Genomic DNA, 26,950 nt, shown 5'->3' with positions numbered 1-26,950 from the left:
CCTTATCAAATCGCATTTAGGAGCTACGGTAGCCACCACAAGACAAACATGTTGTTGTCTGAGGCAACATAGTGACTATGGCTGCGTCTGAAAACTCTAAATTGCTGCCTTCTGCAGCAGCATTCCTAGGCAGGAAGGCATCAAGGCATGTCCGAATCCAATGTTAGGTTTACTTCCTGACTCCTGAGATCTTGTCCCACAATTCTATGCATGGGGAATGTGATCGAGCCTGGTCGAGTTCCAAATAAATTAAATGGCGGCCAAGAAAGCGGCTGGAGCACAAATTTAGTGTAAATAAATGTATGTTTTCACTTTTTATACCTTTTAATTGCATTTCAAATTTGTAGTTTTCAAATATGTGATTAGCTAACACAAAGGCACTCTCTGTTTATCTCTCTGCCTAAGTTTTCGGACGCAGCCTATGATGCTGTTAACACCTGGTGTTAAAGGACAAGTTCGGTATTTTACATTTAAAGCCCTGTTTTCAGATTGTTTATTATGAAATAGAACGATTTTGACTGATGTCCATCAAATTTGGACATATGATGCTGGCCCGAGAATTTTCTGTGTTTGTTCTATCACCTCCCACCTCCACAATGGCTGCACAGGTGCACTGGAACAATCCATCCCAAAATGCACCAAACCCTCGTCTACAAAGACGTGAAACCGACCGAGTGGTCAGGGGTGTTCACTGACACGCCCACACAAAAATCGCAGCAAAAGATCCTTTCCGACAGGGTTTTTACCATTCGTTGTAAACTTGTGGACCTATTTTTCCAAACACCTCACACCCGTACATTCTTCCGTTGAGAGCTTGAATAATAGACAATTCAGCCCAGTTGGTGGCGATAATCCACCTTTACCAATTGCAAGAATACAAACAACGTTCCCGGCCTGGAGTAATACCATACCTTACAGCACATCTAATACAAGTCAGTGGAGTTGGACAAAAACTATGATAAAACCTGTTAGAAAGCATTTTTTGCAGCGATTTTTGTGAGAGACTATTACTGAACACCCCTGACCCCTCGGTAAGTTTCACGTCTTTGTAAATGAAAGTTTAATGCATTTTAGGAAGGATTGTTCCAGTGCACCTATTGCAGTACCAGTTTTGGCCACAATCCTACATACTGTTCCTTTAAACATACAAAACAAACAACATCACACATTATTATCAATGTTACATTTATTATATCTGCTCACATAGTGTTTGATACAAAGTCAGTTGATGATAGACAGAAGAAACATTATTGAAATAGAGCGGTGTTTGGTGTGGCACTTGCGTGCTTTCTTTTCACAAACCATAGTGCATGGACTTATTTGATCATCCACTTCATAGCAACAGTTACAAAAGCAATAAATACTGTACAACGATAGATCTAAAGTTAAAATTGACATGCCAAACATTTTACATTACATACAATATCCTTAAAGAACGCAGCATTTCTTTTATCACTTTATAATATTATAAACAGTACGGTACATTGTACATTACATGTATAATTCAATATACGATTATATATATACACACACATACAGTATATACTGTATATTCAGTTATCTGTATTAAATAAAGTGCCTTTCTTTTTGAAGTTCTGAAAGGTGAAGCATCATACAAATCAAATGTACCAAGAAAAAAACGTATTACAGGTAAACTTTAATCAATCCCATAGATCAGGTTATTCTTTCACATAAAAAACCCTAAATGTGCCGTTTAGTTCCAACAAAGGCATAGCTTTCCCGATCTCTCCCTGAGTGAGTGCAGAGAGTTTAGGAATGAACGAGACAGATGTTACCTCAAATATATTATTGATCACAAGCCAAAAGTCAATACCCAGGCAACCAAATTGAGATTTACTGACCTGCTACAGAATTTAGACATTCAGACAAAAACCTTGCACACACCAAAAAGCTCATGAAACGCATGTCAAGCAAATACACCATAACTAAGGGTTTGAATGCAAAGAGAGGCTTCAAGACGAAACACAGACGGCATGATGTTTTCATGCCTGGCACTTGTTAGTTCAATGAAAATATCTTCATGGTTTTGTTCAGGTCTGACAGTGATCACAAGCGATGCTAATGTGTGCAAGGCAGGGGTGCTCAATCCTTAAGACCTTCTTTAGTGAACCCAAGGACCCCGATCAGCAGTTTTAGGGTCTGTGGTTTATTTAAAGATAGGAATAAACTCGAAAAGAATGCTGATCTTGAGAAGCAGGGCTAAATACTGATGTCTTGAGACTGAGATGAAAGACCTTACAAAATAATGATCTGAAGTACTAAAGCATGCCAAACTTTTGAATAAATACATTGATTATTGGTGTTTTACATCATAAAAATACGGTTAGATCCACAAAGGAGTATGAAAAGTTCAAACCAAAACTAAAACCACAATTATGTAATGACTTTTAGTTAGGATGACCACTTTAAACATGTTTGACGTCTTTCTGTTGTGGACCTTGAATGACAATTTAGAATAAACTTTCATTTTGGTATAAATTATTCCTTTAACCCTTGTGCATTGTTCAAATTCACTACCCTTTCGTGTTGTTAGTGGCCAATAAAGGCCACTAAATTAAACAGCTGTAAAAATGTATTAGATCAAAACTACCACATGTTTACAAAAATTCCATGATTTTAATTCTCCAAATGCCAAGTTCATAAGTGATGTCACTGATTTGGGAAAAAACACAAAATGACTGATTTTCAATATAAAAAGTGATTGTGGACTGGATTTAACTCAATGTACAAGCCAGAAATTAGGCTCCGTTTTTTGCAAAGGCCTACTAAAGGGTTAATGGTGTCACATGATGATCAACAGTAAAAATGACATATTTTACCTCTTTGCAAAAGGAAAAAACACCAACAATCAATAATGCATGATAATAAGTTGTCATGGCTCTGCAATCCAAAAATTTCGTTACAGCGGAAGTCAATGGGGCAAAAACGGGCACAAACAATAAATAAAATCTGATGCTGCACAAAAACAAAAAATGCATCAAAACCAATATTTTTACTAATCTTTGACATTCCCAAGACTGTGAAAAGGGTTTTAAAAAATCCAGTCCACATCACTTTTTATTTTGAAAATTGGTTATTTTGTGATTTATCCTCAAATCAGTGACACCACTCAGGAACTTGGCAATTAAAGAGTTAAAATCATGGAATTTTTGTAAAGATTTGGTAGTTTTGAACAGTATTAAGGTTGATATTTAAGCAATATCGCTCGAGTAGGAGTGTGATATAGCTCTATATCATCACGGCTGTGATTAGGCCAGAGGCACGAGGCCGTAGGCCGAGTGCCGGAGGCAATTACAGCCGTGATGATATAGAGCTATATCCCACGACTCCGAGAGCGATATTGCTTTTATACAACAGTTCGACGGCACACGTTTGAAAAACGAAAACTAGAAAACAACAACGGAGTTATTTTAAAAGTCTCTTTGTTTGAGAACTACTTCTTCCGCCACGGATTTGATGGCGGCCAGAATATCAGGTAACACTTTCGGCTGCTTTGAATCTCATAACAACGCAATGGACGGAAAAGTCGTTACTTTATATTACCGTTTCTTGGTCACAAAGTGTAGTTTTAAGATTAGTTCAGTCGAGAATGTATATGTATTATATTTAAATCTGCAGTCGATTAGTAAAGATAGCGCCTGTTTGAACGTTTGCTTAGTGAGATTCGGTACGAATGAGAACCAAAGCATGAGCGGACGTCAGTGTTCACTCGCCCCGCTGACCACCGCCCTCTCTGGGCTACATCTCTGACAGGGATTCCCTGGCTCTCATGTTGACCTTGTTTGTTTATGATCATCAAAATGAGATCAAATCAGCAGTATTTGGTGTCATGATTAAACTATTACTTGTTTTTTTATTCATATTTAGTGTCTTTTGTGTTGTTATTGTTTTGGCGCGAGGTAAAAGTTAATAAAACTATACTTGTATATCAGTGGCGATATCTCATAACATGTTTTAATAGTCACGTCACGATAAAGTAAATGATCAATGCCCACATTTAAAAGCTGCGGTGCTTACCTGCAGTTCCACGGTGTTTTCGCGTTCTGATAAGAGATATAGCTCTTATAACGAGTGTTTATATTCCTCTTTCCAAGTGTTAATCGTCCACAAGATGTCACAAGACATTACTCCCATTAACTTAACGTAACATCCAAGAGCGCTGATCTTTGACGGAATAATAACTTCCGATTGGGGATTCACAGACTGATTTATGAGCTAGTAAACTAATGAGACACACAGGAGAGTGTTTAAAAACAGGGCGTCTGTGTTTTTCCATTCAGAGATGAGCCTGCTTAGGACCTCCATTCACTAGGTGGCGGAATGATACGAAAGGTGAAGCGGTTACAGTGCCGTTATCAGCACAATATCGCATAGCTTTTAGCCAATCAGATTCGAGAACCAGAAAGAACTGTTGTATATGGACTTTTTTGGCCACTAACAACACGAAAAGAATAATAAATTCTCCCATGGTATATTGTTGAGTTAAAAAGAAAACATTTTCTTAAAATATGTGTAAATTTAAGATTTGTCACCAAAAATCATTCCATTTGCTGTAACACAGAGAAAGTTGTGGCCAAATTAAGCCAATAATGGCCCCAACAACCATAAGGGTTAAAAAAAGAGGTCTTTAACTTTCAGTATCCCACCTGAAACTTGAACCTTTTAATTTCTGGTTCAATATCTTGACTTCTGCCACATTACATCATGCAAAGAGTACACACTGCTTCAATTTACACATTAAGACGTCATCCGAGGTGGGCGTTTATACAGAACAGGTGTTTGTCTGGTATTTAGGAATTACATCAACCGCATACCGTTTCAACATCTCACTAAAAGACATTGTGATAAACGGGCATGCTGACAAAGGTGACTAAGGTCCAACAACATCCCATAAGCCTCCAGGATTGATTAAGACTCAAGGATGAACTTAGATGTTGAAAGAGTCTTTGTATTTAACAAGACATTCATTCACCTTTAGAGGAAAGCTTCAATCCGTCAACCAAGCTTGGCCAAACCTCTACACCGGTGTCAAGTGAGTGTCTCGTATTGCATTCACTACAAAGCTGTGTTGTGTTGAAAGGCAAAAAGAAAAGAAAATGGGATCCAATTATACCGACGATTTTTTAAAACATGCCACCCATTGCTAAGTTCAAATAAAGGTCCTGTACTGCGTCTCAGATTCCCTAATTGTGGTTTAGCGCACTTCTTCGCTGAAGACAGAGGTCAAATGGTTCTGTATAAATATATCGTCCCGTGACACAAGGTCTGTGTATATTTAAAACAACAATACACAAGCTCCAAAAGAGATGAACTATTCGCCGAAATATTGTGTGAGGATTGTGTTTGATTTGTTTGGACTGATCCTAGGCCAGGATCCAGCTTCAGGTCTAAAGTCAACAAAATCGGCATTCTGTTGCGTTTTTAATATGTCGCAATTTTAGCAGCTTTACTGGAATTCCTTTAATGGCAGATCTGAGTCTTTGAGGAAACTGAAGGTAAACAAACATAAGTCCAATGAAAATACAGCCAACTTGCCATTCGTTGAACCTTGTTAGACTTTGCATGTATCGTCACAAAGAAAAAAAACAAAGAAAATTGCATCACAGTCCTCAGATCTGGGCTCTGGACCAACATGTTTAACCAGTGTTATTGCAGTTCAGCTGTACATAACAGCTTGTGACAGTATCTTAGGCTTAGCCCCAGTCCAGATGTTACTTTAAGTAACTTTCCAGATGAACTTCTCCCCAACTTTATAGGTCTCCGCTAAAGAGTTTCTTGACCAATGACAACTTAGATCAGAGCAGGAAGCTTTTGTTGCCTTCATAATTGATGGGGAAGTTCACTGCATATACTGAAAAATCCTCAATACTGTTCGGTAATGTAGTCCATCAAACAAGAAATCAAACATCTATTTGTAGGTTTAAATATTATGCATTAGCAACACAAAGGTCATGTGTTCGATCCCAGGGAACACGCATAAAAACGAATGTATTGATTGAATGCACTGTAAGTCACTTTGGAAATCGACCAAATGCATAAATATAACGTAAATAAACAAATCTTAGCATTAGATCAATACTCTCTGGCCTCTTCGAGTTCATTCATGTAGACATCATCCTGTGGATTCACAACGCACTGTAAACCGTTGTTGGGCGGTCGCACCAAATGAAACCGACTCCAATCTCCTTTACAGAGGATCCAGGGCAGCACGTCAACTTTGTAGTGAAGCTCCGGAGAAAACTCCGTACTGATGAGGTTGGGGGCTCCGGCCCCTTTGCCCCGTGTGATGAGCTTCATGTGATCGTCATAGCAACAGTGCTGAGCCGCCAACGTGGTGCTGTCAAACGAGAGCATCGACCGGACGCAGAACTTTGCGGATGGCTTGTAGATGTCCAGCCTCTCTTTGGGGCCGCTGGCGTCTCGCCAGCGAAAGGTTTTTTGCAGTTTCCTATCAAAAATGTTGACGGCGCTGTAGACGACCTCCGACGGGTAGACGCAAGGGCAGCTGGGTAGTCCGGTCAGGACTTGGTGCAGGTACTTCTGGAGGAAGTCGTTCTTACAGTTCAGCCACTTCTCACAGCTGTCGACATCTATTCATAAAAGGATATAAATAATGACAACTAAAGTTAATGTGTTACGGTAAAACATTCAAAAGCATATGAAGGTCCTAAGAAGACCACAAATCTCATCACTGAATGTGCCTCAGCTGTCAGCACCGAATTCCCGCGCGTCAACGCACCGAATGGTGGAATTTGCAGAGTAATACAAATTAGTCTGCAAAGGAATTATTGAAGCGTTTCCACTATACCACCAACTATGCATTTCCCACCACAAGTCTAAGTGTGCCAAAACATAAGATATATACATTAAAATATACCAGGTTCTTCAAAAACGTTTATATTCCATTGTGAATAATTATAAATAATGAAAGCGAAAAACACTTCATCCTGTTGATTTTTAAAACTACTTTCATTATGATTACGGTTGAAGAGAGCTATTATTTTTAATGTTCTGCGCCAAAAGTTGGAGACCAACAAAAACTCCAAAGAAATAGTGGTGGTTTTGGAAGAGGAGTCTTTACTTTGTGGTCCCGGGAAATGCTCTCTGTGGAGCATTGTGTCAGAGACCTTAACCAGTCTAAAAGATCTCCCACAATGCTCCTCTCATTGGGTTCCCAGAGGAGCCTTTTCCATAATGACGCTGAGGAAATGTGTCTTGAGGTAGATAAATGCTAAACAAATTGATAAATATTTCGACTAATAAAAAGAGCACTTAAAAGCTCCCACTAAGGCTTTAAAGTACAGTGTATTTTAACATCTGTCTACAAACAAATCATCACTAGCAAAACTAAAAAAATACTACTAGTTATCATGTGCTAATAAACATTTTGGGGCGGTTTCCCAGACAGGGATTAGACTAGTCCTAGACTAAAATAAATGTAAGAGCTGTCCAAACTGAAAACAACTTGCACTGACATATCTTAAAATACAGTGCCCTTTGTTTTGCCCCCAGGAATGTTTTTAGTAAGGCATGTTTGTTAAAACTAGTTATATTTCCTAATTAAACTAAGGCCTAGTCCTGGCTTAAGCTAATCCCTGTCCGGGAAACCACCCCATAGGGCTGTTTCCCGGACAGTGTTAGGTCTAGTCCCAGACTAGCTTTCATGGACATACCTTTAAATACATCAGTGACATGGTTTTGTTTCAAAATGCACACCAGTAATGCTTTTTGTAAGGTATGTTTGTAGAAAATATTTAAATGTCCTAATTTGACTAATGCCTACTCCTGGTTTGAAGGGACTAGGCAGGGTGCATGATCTCTGAAAGCCAATGTTGATTTTTGAAATGACCTAAACAAACACGCCCCTACCCCAATAGAATCTGGACCTTCTTTTGATAGACCCACCCCACACATATGCAACCCAGGCAACGATGTCGGTTAGTAGACACGCCCCTTACTGCTGATTGGCTAAAAGTGTGTTTTGGTAGTCGGCCCGACTCGCTTTTCCTGCCTTTAATCTTAACATTGTCTTTGAAACCATCCATAAACAGCTCAAATGCAAAAGCTGGTAAAAGGCACCTCTGTCAAAAATGAGATAATGATATTAACCGAATGCTCTCAGCACGTATTATACGTTAATTTCCGCTATGAATCCGCTTAATCCCGGCCTCAGGCCATTTAAAAATACCAGTTTGTTGGCAGAATCTGTTTAATGGCACGAAAGTGGTGGAAGAACTACATGAATGACAGCGCATGTATGCCGGATTTCAAATGTCGAGCTGCACATTTTTTACCTGGTTAAAGGGATAGTTCGGCCAAAAAGTTATATTAAATACATGATTTACTCATCCAGAACCTCTCCAAGATGCATATCATTTTTCAGACGAACACATTATTAGTTATTTTAGAAAATGTCTTATTTCTTCCAGCTGCTAAACAGTAAAGTTATGGGGTCCACCTCCTTCAAGTACAAAAAATGTGCCTATATCCTTCCCCAAAAAAATCCAAACAGCTCCCGGATGATAAACAAAGGTCTTCTGAAGGTAATTCGCGCGGTGTTGTTGTAAATGGTAATTGCAAAAGGGTTTATGTTTGTTCGGAAACGATTGCTTTACAAACAAGGCCCAGTTCGACGCCAGATTTTCTTCAGTGATGGAGTGGTCCCAAAGTTAAAAAACTCCGTTTAGGAGTAGGAACGAAATCATTTCAAGTGTTTTGTTTGCAATCGGTGCATATAAGTGCATATAATGTAAACAACACGAACATATAGCTGTGCTGCACTCGTAACGCTTTATCTCTTCCAACGTATGCTTTCAAGAGTTTGTCCTTTTTTTTCCGAAAAATAAATTAATAAATAAAACAGAAAGGCTGTTCTGTCTTTAATAAATCTGACAACACGAAAGACTCTTTGGAGATATGAAGGATGTAATACTACTCTATAGGTACCCAAGATTAACATGAGATTGGCAGAAACTGTGTGTGTTATGTGGTCTTTAATTATTTGTGAAAATCAGGCATTGTGATTACTGACTAATAACCTTTTTATTGCCATTAAAGGGAACATATCATTAAAATCGGACTTTTTCCATGTTTAAGTGCTATAATTGGGTACCCAGTGCTTCTATCAACCTAGACAATGCAAAAAAGATCAACCCAGTAACTTAGTTTTGGTAAACCATTCTCTGCAAGCATGTGAAAAAATAGGTAATTGAAATTTGGCTCCCTTTGTGATGTCAAAAGGGCCCCTTAATCTGCACTATCCAACCACGGCACTGCCATTTAGTGCAGAGATCATCTCATTTGCATTTTAAAGGACACACCCAAAACATAAAAGTTTTTGCTCACGCTCACAAAGTGTCAATGTTAACATGCTATAATAAATTACCTATATAATATTTTGAGCTAGAACTTCACATACATACTCTGCGGACACAAAAGATTTATCTTGAAATGCCCTCTTTAAAGTGAAATTACTGAACCTAAACATAGAGTCAAAAGGTAAAAATTGCTTATTAACAAGAAAACTTATCAGACACACTTAGAGGGTTTTGCATCTCTAAGCTCTCCATATATTGTTGTGTTCTTTGATATACTGTATAATATTTAACCAAATGTTACAATTTTTGTACTATGGTACTACCACAGTGCAGTTTTTGTAAGAGTATGTATATACACCATACTGTGTTCATGGAACTCAAATATACCTTCACATTTCACACAAATACAAATAAAACTCAACCAACCTGTGTCAAAAAGCTCTGTACTGTTTGTCGTATCAAGAAGAGTCGGCTCTGTCACATCATAAATGTCATCTGTAGATGTGAGATACAGAACACATGTAAAATAAACAGACAAAACAAGCACAGCATTTCAAATATCCAAACCAACTTTCATGGTATATTTGAAGTTGCTCTAACAGTTAACAGCACAGGCAAGCTAAGATGGCCTGATAAGCTTCAATAAAAGTATTTTATTACATCTTTCTAAACATCATGGTGATATTTTTCTGTTTTTCCATTTCTGGTCAAGCTGGTTTCTCTGCTAAGCCCTCCCACTTTTAGTCAGCAATAAAACAGCATCGTCCATCTTGAAATTACAGGTCCCGGGTATCTTTGGGGGTCAGTAATTTTTGGAGAGTCTCTTCAGCCCATCTCAAAGTGGTATGATAAATACTATGATCTAACAATTAAAATACAACTTAAATAGGTATTTGGTCAAATAAAATATACATTTAGTTTGTAGGTGAACTTGAGTTTTGACTCAAGTACTTGTGTTGGCGTATGTGCTTGTGTGCTCGTGGGTGCTGGCAGGTTGTGGGCCGCCCTGTGTTATGGGCTTTAAGACTGAAAGCTTTCTTTGAGCTGCTACGCTAAAGCCAAGTAAACGTCTGCTGCTCTCAAAGAGCAGTTTTATACTGTATACAGTACACACTCGTAGCCAAACTGCACTTTTCCCAACATGGTCCTGATGGGCTTAGTGTTTGACTTAGTGTTTGCACATCTGACAGAGATGAATGAGGTATTACTTGACTTTTCCATCATAATTAGGAGCCGGATGGTATTAAGATCAAGATCAGTGAGTGGATACGGTTGGGAAACGGTATTAATGCAGAAGTGAAATAAAATTGAGGATAAAATAGACTATTACTTTTAAGTGAAATGGTAAATGCTCATTTGTAAGTAGCTTTGAATGACAGTGTCTGCTAAAAAATACATTTATTGTAACGCAAAAGAAAATTCTAATGATAGAATCAGCCTGTAGACATTTTCCAAATATTAAAGGATATTAAGCGATATTTAGGGATGCACCGAATCCAGATTTTTTAGGTTCGGCCGAATCCCGAATCCACCGGTTAAGATTCGGCCGAATCCGAAACCGAATACCGAATCCTACTCGCATCCTTAATCCATGAACACAGTAAAGCACATTAATGTAGTAAACAACGTCCGCAGTATATTTTTCATTTTATTTAATTTTAACTGTACATCATGCCAGGATGACAAGTTGGAAAAACTATTTTGACAATTACCATAAGCCTATGCAAAATGAAAGCGATGCGTTGCGACACGCTCGTTTTTCCAATAAGCAAGCAGCTCTGCGCTGAAAACTATATTTAACTTTGAGTGAGAAGCTCCGCTCGTCAATGTCAGTTTTCACACGGCCGTCCAATTACAGTGGAGGAGGGGCGGGACATTACCACAGCAACCAACCAGCTCACAGCTGAAGCATCACAGCTACCAAGCGCTCGGCTGAAAAACAGCTGGCATTTGGCGTCCTCAAGGCGTTTTCAGCCGTGTTTAAAAGTTTTGGTGTGTCCAGCCCCTTAGGCTCACCGAAAGAAAAAGCTCATCTCCACGTCACCACCCGATGTGTGTAATCAACGGCCGCGTGACGTCGACCAGCGTAGCGCAAGTCTAGGGTTCGGTTCGGTGGAAAAAAATCTAGGATTCGGCCGAACCCGAACCCCGTCAAAAAAGCCCAGTATTCGGCCAAATCCGAATCCTGGATTCGGTGCATCCCTAGCGATATTAAAGGCATAGTTTATCCAAAACTATGGAAAATCTTATAATGTATCACCCTCGTATCATCCTAAATGTATATAACTCTTTCTTCAGTTGAACACAAACAATTCATTTTACATAAAAATGTCATCGTTTTATCCTCTCATGTGGGACCCAAAATGCTCCAAAAGCACATCCATCCATCATAAAAGTAACCCAAATGATTCCAAACAATTCATATTTTGAGCTTATTTAGAAAAACTTAAAACCAAAACAAGTAGATATCAGCGCCAAATTTAAAGCAACACTATGTAGTTTCCATGTAAAAATGACTTACAGCTCCCCCATGTGGTTGAAAAGCGCAACAGTGCCTGGTATCAGACACTCTTCTGCAGGCAGGGGGAGGGGAGGGGCTGTGTGCTCTACCCTCCACCGCCACTTTCAGAGTGTGCTTGTACTGTAGCAGCTAGGAGGCTGCTCGGGTTGCAGCAACAGTACAATTTGTCCAGTTAAAAGTTGTTCTATCACTGAAATTATTTTTAAGACATTATTTAAAGGTAAAAAACTACATAATGTTGCTTTAAATATGCAGATAACTTATTAAAACATATTTGTTCTTGAGTGTCTTTTGACTAGTTGTCATGTGATATTTTGATATTTAGAAAAGATTGGTCCCCAGCAGTCACGGGGGCAGCACCCTTTAAAAAAGGTCCTAATATGTACCATTTAGGTACAGATATGAATATATTTGGTACCAATGTGTACTTAATATGAACGCCTTGGTACCAGTACCTCTGAGATACTTATATGAACTCTTTAGGACAAATTTTTGAAAGGGTACCACCCCTTTGAAAGCTAGGGACCATTTGTGACGATTTTTTTCTGGTTGTTAAAGGAAAACTCCACTTTCATAAAAAAATCCCAATAATTTACTCACCCCCATGTTATCCGAGATGTTTATGTCTTTCTTTGTTCAGTCGAGAAGAAATAATTTTTTTTAAGGATAACATTATTGTCTCTATATAGTGGACTTTAATGGACCTAGCGAATGGATCTAGCGAAACGATCGTCATTTTTGCAAAAAAATTTTATTTTTAAACTACAAATTCTCATCTTGCACTAGACCTGTGACGCGCCAGCCATGCGTAACATAACGTCGCTGCCCAATGAAACTCACGTATGTCCAAAACGGTTACTTTTCAGGAAGTGAAAAAACACCGTATTTCAAAAGCAGTTGAATGTAGCGTTGTCATACTTGGTACGGCATCTTTACATGTAACCATATTCTTGCCAGTGTAATGATATAATCCACATTTGACCAGAATTGAGTTTAAATGGACATACGTGCATATTTTACAGTAACGGTGGTAGATACGCATTTTTCCGATCATTAATTAGAATGGCCAAGTCGCGTTTCATATTGACAGATGAATACGCTTAGTTTATTAAATAGCCTACGTCTTAGTTTATTAAATACAATTAGTTTATTTAATATTAATTATACATTGTTAAATGTCTCTTGCAAACTATGAAGGAACAATGACTCAATACACTGACATGGTAATGCTAGACAGATACTTTGTTTGCACAGTCCTACCATAATTTTGTCACTCCTAGACGTACGTCTGGTGTCAGGGGGGAAACGTTTACATCGATGAAGTAAAGTCATTGTCTCACCAGGCTATGTTTATTCGGCTATCCAGTGCTGAGCTTCAATAAAACTTCACGATACCGGCGAGATGCTTCCACCGGGCGGGAGATACGCGGCGTGATTGACAGCTTTGACACCAAATGGATATACGTTAAAATCAGATGACATGATTTCACAACTTTTCATTGGCCATTTAGATATGTGAAGCATACTGTATCTGGAAATGAACCTGGACATTCAATCCATCAAAAAATATCAAAATCGGCAAAATGGACATACGTGGTTTTCATCGGACAGTGACGATATGTGAAACGCACACTTGTGGACCATTTAAAAACATAAAAAGACATTTTTTCGTATCAATCCACATACAACAAAGTCGGAACCGTCCTCTTTCTCCACACTTGTAAACACTGAAGCGGTAGTTTCGCATACGTCATATGCATGACCTTTCGACTACACTGCCGCGTCACTAAAGGTCCACTAAAGTCCACCATATAGAGAAAAATCCTGGAATATTTTCCTAAAAATCTGAATTTCTTCTCGACTGAACAAAGAAAGACAAACATCTTGAATGACATGGGGGTGAGTAAATTATCAGATTTTTTCCATGAAAGTGGAATATTCCTTTAATTCATCTTTAGCCAACAAAAAAATCCTCTGGAATGGCATGATATAGTGAGTAAATTATGGATTTTAATTTCAACTGTTCTTTATAAAGCGGTTTATAACTTAGATAGAAGACTCACCTGGGCATCGCTCTAAGTCACATGTCCGTGATTCTGTAGCAGTGCAGGCATAGCCACATGAACGAATCCTCTTCTGGCTGCCCTGGCCACAGGTGGCACTGCATGGTGACCAGTCGCTCCATTCCTCTTCTTCGTATTCGTAAATAAAATAATAAATGAATAAATAACTGCATGAATGAATAGGGAAAATCTGTGACAACCTTCCCTTTAAAGAATGAGTTTATATTGTAAATGAGCTTACAAATTCCTCACACAGCATGTGGAAACGTCATGCAATGTTGCTGAAACCCCAAATGATTAACCATAAAAATGCAACTCCCTTTATAACCAATGCTTTATTTCAGCTTTTGTAGGCCTACTGAGGATACCCTAAATGATTCACCTTTCCTTCCACTCTTTAAATACCTGTAGCACTTAGTGTGTATCATCCTTGCAGAAAACAAACAAAAATAACCAAACACCAAGTGCATCCCTCTGGTGTTTGCACAAAGAAACTAATGATGCGCAGCTACATTAATATGGGGTATTCCTGTGTAAAATATAATCTCCCTAATGAACAAAATGTGGGCTTTCCTGGCAGGCAAGGCTTATGGTTTTTTTTTTTTTTTTTTTTTTTGGTAATAAATATGTCAGAGGCAAAGTGAGTCGCTTACAGCTGTGAGAACCAGGCCAACACAAACACTTCAGCAGGAAGGCAAAGCCTAATAGCTTAGACCTCTTCCAGCAATGCTCTCCTTCAGCAACCATGCTAAAGAGATTAAAGTTTCGGGGCTTTACAGAGCACTCCACGATGGCAGTGATGTGAAGAACGTGAGAAAGACAGAGAAATAAGTGCATTGTGTCCTCACTAATGCATTTTGGTTGTCATAGCCGAGAAAACGGCAGTGTCGACCACTTGACATTTGTGTGGTGTCACCCTGGGTAGCCAATGTTTATATCTGATAGATTTACTGTATTAATTTTCTTGCTTTTTAAAATTATTTTATTCATTTTTTCTATAATTTTTGTTTTATTTGTTTAAATTAAATAAATGTGTTATTTTGGTTAAATTTGGCGTAGTGATATGGAACTGTAATGCAGTCGACAGACCTGGAGCTACTTCATAGGTGTGCGCTATTGTCCGATTCACGTTTTTACATTTCCTTTGGTGTGTAAGTGTGTATTAGTACATTTTAACTATATGCAAAAGGTACATACCCCAAAGTAAACGATGACGCAAGTTATCGTCTCCAACGTAAATCTCTTTTCTTGGACTACAACAAACACATGGATTGTAGGCAACAGTTTACTTTCTGGGATTGGTGATGTAGAAGACCGACATTATCATAATTCCTCCAGCTTCAGACTCACAGCCTTTAAGTTAACTCCTGTTAGCATTGCATTGTGAGCGAATCTTTCAAACATGGTAAGGAGCGTCACGTTTCCGGCTGACGTCTTTTTTATTCAGGCCAATCACAATGTACAGATTAGCTGCCCAAACAAGGAGCTTTTCAAATCTGTGTGTTTCAGGGAGAGAGTGAAATCAGGAGCTACAAAAATGTACGGTATTTGGAAAATAATGTGTTTTTTTAAAGGGGACATATCATGAAAATCTGACTTTTTCCATGTTTAAGTGCTATGATTGGGTCCCCAGTGCTTTTATAAATGTGAAAAAGATCAACCCAGTAACTTAGTTTTGGTAAAGCATTCTCTACAAGCACATGAAAAAATAGGTAGTTGAAATTTGGCTCTCCTTATGATGTCATAAGAAGCTCTTATTATAATAATGCTATTATCAAACCACAGCACTGCCATTTAGGGCAGAGAGAAAAATAATAATAATTGACAGCACAATTGAGTATCATTCAACAAACTACCATCATTGTGATCAGTGTTTGAATTTCATCTACTCATTTGCATTTTAAAGGACACACCCAAACCGCACACTGTTGCTCAGGCCTACAAAGTGTCAATTTTAATATGCTATAATAAGTTATCTATGTGGTATTTTGAGCTTAAACTTCACATGCGTACTCTGGGGACACCAAAGATTTATATTTTTAAAAAGTCTTGTGACATGGGCCCTTTAACCATAAACCACGCAAACACATTGTATTATACCAAATACACAAAATAACGTTGTTTTTAGCAATGAAATAGGTGCTCTTTAAAGGAATAGTCTACTCATTTTCAACATCAAAATATGCCACTACCCCAACCAAGAATTGTTGACACATCCCTCCACCATCTGTGCGCGCGCACGCAAGCGCCGGAGCGCGCCGCGACGCCTCGACAGCACCCAGCCTAGCCCCATTCATTCAACGGCACCACCCAGAGACAAAGCCAGAAGTGACCAAACACATCAACATTTTTCCTATTTAAGACGAGTAGTTATACGAGCAAGTTTGGTAGTACAAAATAAAACATAGCGCTTTTCTAAGCCTGACAAGTCTGCTCCCCTTCTCACTCTCATAATGGGAGAGGGAGGGTGTTACTGCGCCGCGTCGAAGTACTCCCAAAAGTGCTATTACGCCATAAAATATAGTTCCTCTTTTAAATCCGCTTAGAAAAGCGCTACGTTTTATTTTGTACCACCAAACTTGCTCGTATAACTACTCGTCTTAAATAGGAAAAACGTTGATGTGTTTGGTCACTTCTAACTTTATCTCTAAATGGTACCATTGAATGAATGGGGCTAAGCTAAATGCTATTGAAGCGTCGCAGGGCGCCCCAGCGCTTACGTGCACGCACACAGATGATAGACGGATGTATCAACAATTCTTAGTTAAGGTAATAACATATTTTAATATTGAAAATGAGTAGACTATTCCTTTAAGACATTTGACAGGTCAAGTGTGGGCTTATCAAAAAATAATGCATACCAGTGGAACATTTCTAAACCAATCAGAATAAAGCATTCAGCAGCCCTGTGGTATAATAATAAATAATGAAAAAAAAGGCCTGTGATTCTAACATCTAACAGAGAACATACTAATGGCATAATTATCAGCAAACCTTTAAAGAAAAGATAAAACACACAAATCAAAAGATTTCTCTGTATCCTGCATGTGCTTAGTTTAAAATACCACAGACACTTCAATAAGCTACTAAAAAAACCTCAATAAGGGAGGTGAAAAGAAGAAACAGGCCTAAAATGATCTACCAAGCGTTGCGCCGTACAGTTTGCAGCCCGCCTGCAATTCTGTGGCTCACCATAATTGCAGAAAAGCGCTTCATTACTGTCCGCTGCCTCCAGTTCAGACCACATCATTAATAATGTGGCTCGTTTGCCCTCTCTCTTCTTCGCTTTGGCTTATTTGTACACAACACACACTCCCACCCTAAGCACACTCATTAGGTCTATTTAAGGCAACAGAAAGAAGCCGGTTTCAATTTCACACCCACATCCTCAAAGGCAACAGCGTTCACACGACTGCAGCGAGCGCGCTGCATTTGCACCATTTCTGGCCAAATGTTGTATTTGACCACACACACCACCAATACACTTTTTTAATGATGTTGGCAGAACTTGGTGGAATAGCACTTTGAAGTCAACATTAAAGAGCACCTATTGTCCGACACATTTCCTTTGGCGTCTAAGTGTGTAGTACATGTTAACGATATGCAAAAGGTACATACCACAAAGTAAACGATGACACTAGTTATTGTCTCCAACGTAAATCTCTTTCCTTGGACTACAACAAACACACGGATTGTAGGGAACAGTTTACTTCCTGGGATTAGTGATGTAGACAAGACCGACATTATCATAACTCCTCCCGCTTTCGGTCTTACAGCCTGTAAGTTAACTCCTGTAAGCAACTGAATCTTTCAAACATGGTAAGGAGCGGCACGTTTCCGGCTGACTTCAGAGGTATTCAGGCCAATCACATCGTACAGATTAGCTGGCCAATCAGGGACACAGAGCTTTTCAAATCTGTTCGTTTCAGGAAGAAAGTGAAATTGGGAGCTACAAAAATGTGTTTTTATCATAAACAACACATTGTATTATACCAAGTATGCAAAATAACGTTGTTTTTAGCAATGAAATTCTAGTAATGAAATGGTACTCTTTAATAAACGCATTTGCGCAACAGCTAATCAATCGATACAATTGTTAAAATCGTTTTAGAAATGTTTTTAGGGTTGCAACTGAAGTTTAGCTTTTGGTCATCTAGTAATTTGTTATTGATGAGTTTAGTTATACAAATGCGTAACTGAAACTATGCACGTTAACTATAAAGCCCGGAGGATAGTTTGTTTTTTACGTGTATGCAAAAGTACACGCACAGGTGAACGCATGAATCTAGCAAAAGCCTAGTTTATTAAACTCATAAGTGTACGTAGATGTTTAAAGAATGCACATTGCGACAAAATGCAACGCATCTCCTGGGCTACATTATCCTGTACATGCATGCGTGACCTACGCTTACAATGTTTCAAAAATCCGGCAGTCAGAGCCGGCGCCAGACCATAACTAACAGGGGGGCACGTGGCTTCCAACAGGGGGGCACGCAATTAGCAACAATAATTTGCATTAGGCATTAAAACAACAAATACAGTGCAAGCACACACTCATACAACTAGTACAGACTGTCTGCTCATTTCCCGTATAAACTGCAGAAGATCACAAACTATGCGCAAAAGTTAAACTATTTTGAACTTTGACCGTGGCATGAGCGCAAGCTGCGCTCGCCGGAATAACAAACCGCCCTCACGCGGCGCAAGCCATTGAAATGAATGGGTTTCATAGCACACACTGCGTCCTAAAAGCCGCTTTACTATAATCACGTCACAATTCTGTTACCGGTCCATAGCCACACTTCACATTTAAGCTTACGTAAATTAAAACAACGCTAACTTACCTTTAGAAAAGCTGAAGCCGGCGTGTACGAACATTAAACTTCCTTAAAACAGTGTCCTCTAGATTTGAAAATTCCACCTCAACCTCTAATCTCCGAGTTTGAGCCAATCGTGTTTGCATGAAGTCAGATGAAGCAGGCGGTGCTGGTTCGTTCAAAATGTTCTAATATCCATATTTTACACGATCCATAAAATGCCGCGAAAAAACACGTTGCTAGTATCAAGTCACAAATAAAGACGTAAAGACGCATGAGACGCTGCAATACAACCAATCAGAGAAACTGGTCTATTTTAATTAAAGAAAACATATATCAACTATATTTTCCTCATTTGATTACATTAAAAGTCATGAAACATTCAATGTTAAATTTATTTTAATTATTCTTGATATATATTAAATTAATAAAAAACTGTGTAGGGGGCACAACAACCTGTTTGGGGGGCACAGCCCGCGAATGCCCCCCCTTGACGCCGGCCCTGCCGGCAGTGCATTTACAAAACTCAGTGTTCTATACAGTTCTGATGATGGAAATTGCACCACACACACTGAACACGGTCTCTCGCGTACGCATAATTGACGGACCATACTTTGGCCTTAAAGGCGGGGAGCATGATCTCTGAAAGCCAATGTTGATATTTGAAATCACCTAAACAAACATGCCTCTACCCCAGTGTTTCTCAAACTTTTTCTGCCATTCCCCACTTTGGAGGTAGGGAAGAGTTCCAAGCCCCACCTGTCCCAATCGCCCGAACAAAATCGTAATCAGCTAGGCTTTAAGTTACCGTGTGACATTTTCTACAGTCTGATTTATTTAAGTTTTAAGCTAGGTTTATGTTTAAATGTGCCGTTTTGAGTGTATGGTCAATAAATAATTGAATTAATAGATTTTCTCATATTTGTCACGCCCCACTTGTAATGTTCCTATTCCCCACCAGTGGGGCCCGCCCCACACTTTGAGAAACACTGCTCTACCCCATTAGAATCTGGACCTTCTTTTGATCAACCAACCCCACATATACGCAATCCAAGCAATGATGTCGGATAGTAGACATGCCCCTTACTCAGGGCCGGCGTCAAGGGGAGGCATTCGCGGGCAGTGCCCCCCCCCCCCCCCCCCCCGAACAGGTGTTGTGCCCCCCCTACAAAGTTTTTTATTACTTTAATATATATCAAGAATAATTAAAATAAATTAAACATTGAATGTTTCATGACTTGTAATGTAATCAAATGAGGAAAATATAGTTGATATATGTTTTCTTTAATTAAAATTGACCAGTTTCTCTGATTGGATGTATTGCAGCGTCTCACCCGTCTTAAGTCTTTAGCATATTTGTGACTTGATACTAGCAAGGTGTTTTTTCGCGGCATTTTATGGATTGTGTAAAATATGGATATTAGAACATTTAGAACGAACCAGCACCGCCTGCTTCATCTTCATGCAAACACAGACTGGCTCAAACTCAGAGATTAGGGGTCGAGGTGGAATTTACAAATCTACAGGACACTGTTTTAAGGAAGTTTAATGTTCTTACACGCCGTCTTCAGCTATTTTAAAGGTAAGTTAGCGTTGTTTTAAATTACGTAAGCTTAAATGTGAAGTGTGGCTATAGACCGTTAACAGCATTACGACGTGATTATGGTAAAGCGGCTTTTTTAAAGCTAGGACGCGGTGTGTGCTGCGCTATGAAACCCATTCATTTCGGTTTGTTGTTGCGTCGAGCCAAGCGCGAGCGCAGCGGAGCTCAGCTTGCGCTCACGTGGCGGTCGAAGTTTAATAGTTTTGCGCATAGTTTGTGGTCTTTTGCACTTTATACGGGAAATGAGCTGAAAGTCTGTACCAGTTGTATGAGGTTGTCTTGCTGTATTTGTTGTTTTAATGTCTTGTTTTTGCTAATTATTGTTGCTATTGCGTGCCCCCCGTTGGAAGCCAAGTGCCCCCGTTAGTTATGGTCTGGCACCGGCTCTGCCCTTACTGCTGATTGGCTACAAGTGTGTTTTGGTACTCGGCCCGACTCCCTTTTCCAAAGCATTTTTCATAAATCATGCAACCAGCCTTTAAAGAGTACATTTTATTTTTATTTATTTATTAATTTATTTGTAAAGTCAGTTACAACTTATTGTGCAGAAATGGATCAGAAATCCATACACACACAAAAATGCAGCACCAAATGCTTTTTAAACAATTTACTGAGGCATTAAATTTACTTTTGTGCAAAAAAAAACGAGAAACAACATTTAATTTCAAAGCCTGTAAATTGCTTCAAATTCCACAGACAACTCAAAGTGCCGAACCTTGTGAATCACAAGTTCTGGTTGTCGGACGAAAACACAGAAGACCCCGACCTGTCTGCTCTTCTTTCAATCTGCCGTCTAATTGAACACAAATATTAGTTGTTTAGTCAGTGAATAGCCCCCATGCTGCCCTTAGCAAGCGATGGGCCGAGCATTCAAACAGCCACACTTTCCGAGCATCGGTGTCAACTTCAAAGAGGACGGGCAAAAATGTGATGCTCAAGAGCTCGCTGTCAGTAACGTGAACCAGACGTGGCCTCGAGTTTCCTCCTACAATCCTCTATCAACGACTTTCTTTGTGATCTTTTCTTTAAGGGCTCTGAACTTTGTTCAAAGTATGACGGAGGTGTTTTTTTTGCTTTTTAAGGATAAAATCGTATTTAAAATGTTGCTACGGTTTGCCTCGTATGTAAACGTTTTGAGCTAATAGCCTGCAGTCTGGAAAGATAACATGTGTATCGGAGCTAATATTGTAATAATGTATTAGGGCACATAGCATTGGGTCGCCTTACACCATTTACTGCTGATAGGCATCAGAAGAAAGTCTCAGGAAGTAGCTGCGGGATTGACATTTACAGCCTTAAAGCATAAATCATACTGTCAAGGCTTGAGAAGAGGCTGGGGCCCGCATTGCCGATTTAAACTGAGGGAGGAAATCGGCCTGACGTACGTACTCTGGTTTCCCAAGGAGCCAGAGCATTGATATTTCTGATAAAGAAAATGTAGCTACACAACAATTGAAGATAAGCATTTCAGTTTAAATCCATTTTTGAGATATTTCAAAATAACTTCTTTTGCAATCCTGCTGGCAAACAACTTCCCACGCTTACCGTAATTGTCCATGGTGTCCCAGCCCTTCCATCGCCTGTTCCAATCGGCACCCACGCCACTCCAAAATGAATCTTCGCCCTCATAGCCAAAACCTTCTCCATTCTCCTCCAAACTTCCTTGATTTTCTTCACTGGAGTCGTGGTATTCCCAGAACAGAGGCCAGAAAAGCTTTTTATGGCCCAGGAATTCTTCAGAGCTCAAAGACCAGTCGTTCCTGTCCTCCTTGACCAGATCCATCTCAACCTCCATCTGAGGGTTATCCACAACTTCAATGGTGACCTAGAAGAGAGACACAAATCAATTACAAAGAATTCTGGGAAATTAGAAAGTTGTGGATCTGCTTCCCTGATAGAAAATCAGATAAAGCTGTTTATTAATTATTTAATGACCTTAAATAACTACCGTATGCATAAAAAATATGCTGGGTGGTTTCAACCCACCCACGGTTGGGTAAAATATAGAGAAGTCGCTTCTCGCCATGACATAATTCATAACACAGCATCACGCTGGATTTCCTAAAATTATATCCTATTATATTCCCAAAATAGGAAAGATCCCAAACTTAACCATTGGTTTAAATGAACCTGGAAAATACGAACAGTTAAAACAACCCAGGATTTTAAGTTGAAACAACCCACTATGGGTAATTTTTTATGTTTTACCCAACCATAGGTTGAAACAACCCAGCATTATTTTAGAGTCTAGCTTGGACTAACAGGACACCATTTACAACCTCCTACAGTAGCATCAGATCTTTTAACTGGATTTGCCAGAAGAAACCCATGTTTGGATGTGATGTAGTGATACACAAAATCAGATAAAAAAAACTTACATCAGTCATCGAACAACAAATAAAGGCACAATGTTTCTTCTATTCCCAAAGCAGGATTGTCAGAAAGGATGTTCTGAGGTAACAGGTTTGTTGTGTGCATGCTGGGGCTCGTAATGTTCGAATCAGACCGGTTAAGAAAATGATAGCAAAAGTTCCAGCAGGCCTAGACAAAGGACTGGCTGTTTATTTCCCTCACAGCGTAACAATCTGATGGCTAAGGCAGCTGTTTATAAAGACGCGGGGCAGTTTAGAGCGGGTGATTATGCTACTGTAACTGTGTTGTTTACAGCCGTCGGCCTCCACCCCTCCGCTCGAAGTTCCTACTCGGTTTTGTTCATGCTGAACAAAACCTGTTCCTATTAGATGGACTCTTCAGTCTTCGTATATTACATATATCAGTAACACTTTACAATAAGGTTGTATTTGTTAACATTAGTTAATGCTTTAGCTAAATACAGAACTTCTTTAGCATTTATTAGTTCATCTTATAATTTCAGTATTTACCAATACATTTTTTTTTTTATAAAAAATTGTAACTGTTAACATGGTTAATGGACAATTACCTAACATCAACAATTGTATTGGCATAAATTAACATTAACAAAGATGAATAAATGATGATAAACTGGCATGGCGTGGCATGGTTGTTGGTGTCAGACGGGCCGGTCGGAGTATTTCGCAATTTGCTCAGTTACTGGGATTTTCACGCACAACCATTTCTAGGGTTTCCAAAGAATGGTGTGAAAAGGGAAAACATCCAGTATGCGGCAGTCCTGTGGGCGAAAATGCCTTGTTGATGCTAGAGGTCAGAGGAGAATGGGCCGACTGATTCAAGCTGAAAGAGGAGCAACTTTGACTGAAATAACCGCTCGTTACAACCAAGGTATGCAGCAAAGCATTTTTGAAGCCACAACACGCACAACCTTGAGGCGGATGGCCTACAACAGCAGAAGACCCCACCGGGTACCACTCATCTCCACTACTAATTGGAAAAAGAGGCTACATTTGCACGAGCTCACCAAAATTGGACAGTTAAAGACTGGAAAAATGTTGCCTGGTCTGATGAGTCTCGATTTCTGTTGAGATATTCAGATGGTAGAATCAGAATTTGGGGTAAACGCAATGAGAACATGGATCCATCATGCCTTGTTACCACTGTGCAGGCTGCTGGTGGTGGTGTAATGATGTGGGGGATGTTTTCTCGGCCTACCTGAGCATTGTTTCTGACCATGTCCATCCCTTTATGACCACCATGTTCCCATCCTCTGATGACTACTTCCAGCAGGATAATGCACCATGTCACAAAGCTCGAATCATTTCAAATTGGTTTCTTGAACATGACAATGAGTTCACGGTACTAAAATGCCCCCCACAGTCACCAGATCTCAACCCAATAGAGCATCTTTGGGATGTGGTGGAACGGGAGCTTCATGCCCTGGATGTGCATCTCACAAATCTCCATCAACTGCAATATGCTATCCTATCAATATGGGTCAACATTTCTAAAGAATGCTTTCAGCAACTTATTGAATCAATGCCACATAGAATTAAGGCAGTTTTGAAGGCGAAATGTGGTCAAACACGGTATTAGTATGATGTTCCTAATAATCCTTTAGGTATGATGTAAACAAAAACCTTTATTCTGCAATAGATTAATCGCGATTAGTCGTTACGCAACCCTATTTTTAACCCATATAATCTTCATAAATAACTTTCCTGACTCATATAAGTACTGTATATAGTAAAAAAAGAATCAAATTATAAGCAAAAGCACAAATAAATACAACAGAACTAACATATAAATAGTGTTGTTTATGTTTTCAGGTTTGTGTGTAGTTTTTAGGTAGAGTACAAAAACTAAATAATAATAAGTAATCAGATAATACTGCATAGTTATGGTAAAGTGTTACCCATACCTAGAATGACCTGTAAATTGCTTTGGAAGTGACTGCCAATGCATTAATGTAAATGCACTAGATTACTCAAAACGTTCACATTGGCTGTCGCCGTAACAGAGAGACATAAAACAAAATAGCTTTTTCGGAAAACTACGGAAGATGGACCGATCCCACTTGGACGGCTTTGGAATTTTCCCTATTATAAAACTCAATTTGCTTAACAGGGTTCTCCTGTCTATTTTTTTCCTGAAGTCAAAATTTGTTTCCTCTTAAGTCCACTCGCACACATTAAACTTCATAACAGTACTAAAAATATAAAAATCTCTTCTTTGCCGATGTCGTAAAACATTTAAAGGTTGGGATCTGTTCGTGGAGGGAGCATTAAAAGTGCCCGTTAAAATAATACGCCGACCTTTCACCTTTTACATTCTCTCAGGATTTTATTTTCACCCGCTACGCTGTTCAGGAGTTCGAGCGACACCAGTGTAAAAGGTCTCGCTTGCGGTAATTTAAGAGGCCTTTCCGTTTAGGAGCAGCTGTCACATGACCGGCGAGAGCCCAGGAACTCCAAGTCCCCATTGCAATCACAGCAGCGCACTTTGCAATAACAGTGAAACAATGAGAGCATAGGTTAATTACATTCACCACAAACTGTTGCCAAGTGAAATCAATCCATTACCCCAACTCATTATGCAATGATTTAGTGCACCCTGAGGAAAGAAACGACAAGGTCCTGGGAATTCCGAAATGTTAGCAACCCTAATATTAACAGTGGTCTTAAGAAGACAATAACTAATGCCAAGATATATACACTGAAAACAAATGAAACGCAAGGACCCCAAGGGACGAAATTATTGATTAGTTTCATTAACTTGCTGTTTTCAGGTACTTAAATCTATAAACGGTGAACTGTTTCTTTGGTATAAATAGGATACAGTGAAAGAACCCTGGTTCTAAGGAGGAGAAAAGTAAAATTAAAATCTGCTCTTACTTGAATATTTGGATTCTGGGAGCCCAGGTCTGCATTGGCAAGATCAGGGAAGTTCTTCAGGTCTAAAACGAAAGGTTCCTCTTCCTCATGCGGAGCAGGTTTGGGGAGAACTCCTTCAGAGCGAATCTGCGACCATCTCCTCTTATGGCGTCGAGGTGAAGCCGGGATGCTCCTCAGCTGGTTGTGCTGCTGAATTTCCAACAGTGTCTGTCTGGCATCTTTGGAGCCACCATGACCTTGAACCTGGGAAAAGCACAACAGAGTTTCTTCTTCATAGCATCCCACAATCATCAGCACAACATCTGGAGATCTATCGTGAGTTGTTTACATAAAGCACAAGGTTTCGTTCTGTATAAAGCCCCTGGAAAGGCCAAAGAGATAAATACTTCTGAGAAATTTCGTCATGCAGATAAAGACGGTTAGAGGTTCTGTCTTAGTTCAACACCATATCAAATCTATACAGCTGTGACCTTATGGCCAACATGAAAAAAAGATGTGTGGATTTCGCATGAACCCATCTGGAGTAAAATGACTAACACACGACAGCGTATCAGGTGGATTTTGGAACGGGATTAAGAGAAATCACAGCAATAATTTAAGATCCTTCTTTAACAACCCAGGAAAAGCCTGTCTCCCCAGACCTCTGGAAGACTTCACCAGTCCCTTATAAAGTTGCGCGTACAAAAAGCCTTCCTCAACTTCTTTGATTTCCATGCTGCATATCTATCAATCGATGCTCTTTTGAGTTACTATTAGCAACATAACAAAACATGCAGCAGTGAAACATCAACAAGTAGTAGGAATTGCACGCTCGGCACTGCCGGCTCATTCTTTCTCACTGGATGTGAGAGAGTCGTGGCTCGCTCTCTTGACAGCTGTTTGACATTACGGCTAATGCTGCATGCGTTTAAAAGATGGAGAGGGATGGTGAATTCCTGGATGAAGAGTCAGGCGTCGGGACAGTGCATGCAGGTAAATGATTACACATTAAGGGATATGTATCTCTTTCATCTGGTTTACTTTAATATGGAGACGTAGAGTCTGCGGCGGGACAAAAAGGCTTCCCGTTGTCCCGACTGCATGACAGTACACTATAAAAAGGAAAAGTTGGATTACTTAAAAAATTACTTTAATTAGTCAAACCTAAAATAGATTTTTTTATATAACTCGTCTCACTGTGAAACATTTTATTAGAAAAAGCTAAAAAATGTTAAGTGTTAAAGGAATAGTCTACTCATTTTCAATATTAAAATATGTTATTACCTTAACTAATAATTGTTGATACATCCCTCTATCATCTGTTTGCGTGCACGTAAGCGCGCTGCAACGCTTCGATAGCAT

General features: G+C 39.3%; 1 protein-coding gene across 1 annotated transcript in view; it reads right to left on the bottom strand.

Annotated features, from left to right (window-relative positions):
* Positions 1-1,180: 1,180 nt before the first annotated feature.
* The window catches only part of ism2a (isthmin 2a), a 37,478-nt gene continuing 11,708 nt past the window's right edge, over positions 1,181-26,950 (bottom strand). Inside the window, exons 2-6 of the mRNA XM_073869290.1 lie at positions 25,610-25,852; positions 21,893-22,167; positions 13,923-14,065; positions 9,765-9,833; positions 1,181-6,611 (exon numbers count right to left, since the gene is read on the bottom strand). Coding sequence (XP_073725391.1) covers positions 6,094-6,611; positions 9,765-9,833; positions 13,923-14,065; positions 21,893-22,167; positions 25,610-25,852 — 1,248 coding nt within the window. The 3' untranslated portion in view covers positions 1,181-6,093. The remainder of the gene's footprint in view (positions 6,612-9,764; positions 9,834-13,922; positions 14,066-21,892; positions 22,168-25,609; positions 25,853-26,950) is intronic.

This window comes from Misgurnus anguillicaudatus, chromosome 7, assembly GCF_027580225.2.
Source record: "Misgurnus anguillicaudatus chromosome 7, ASM2758022v2, whole genome shotgun sequence".
Taxonomy (NCBI): Eukaryota; Metazoa; Chordata; class Actinopteri; order Cypriniformes; family Cobitidae; genus Misgurnus; species Misgurnus anguillicaudatus.
This window is presented reverse-complemented; position numbering and strand designations above follow the sequence as displayed.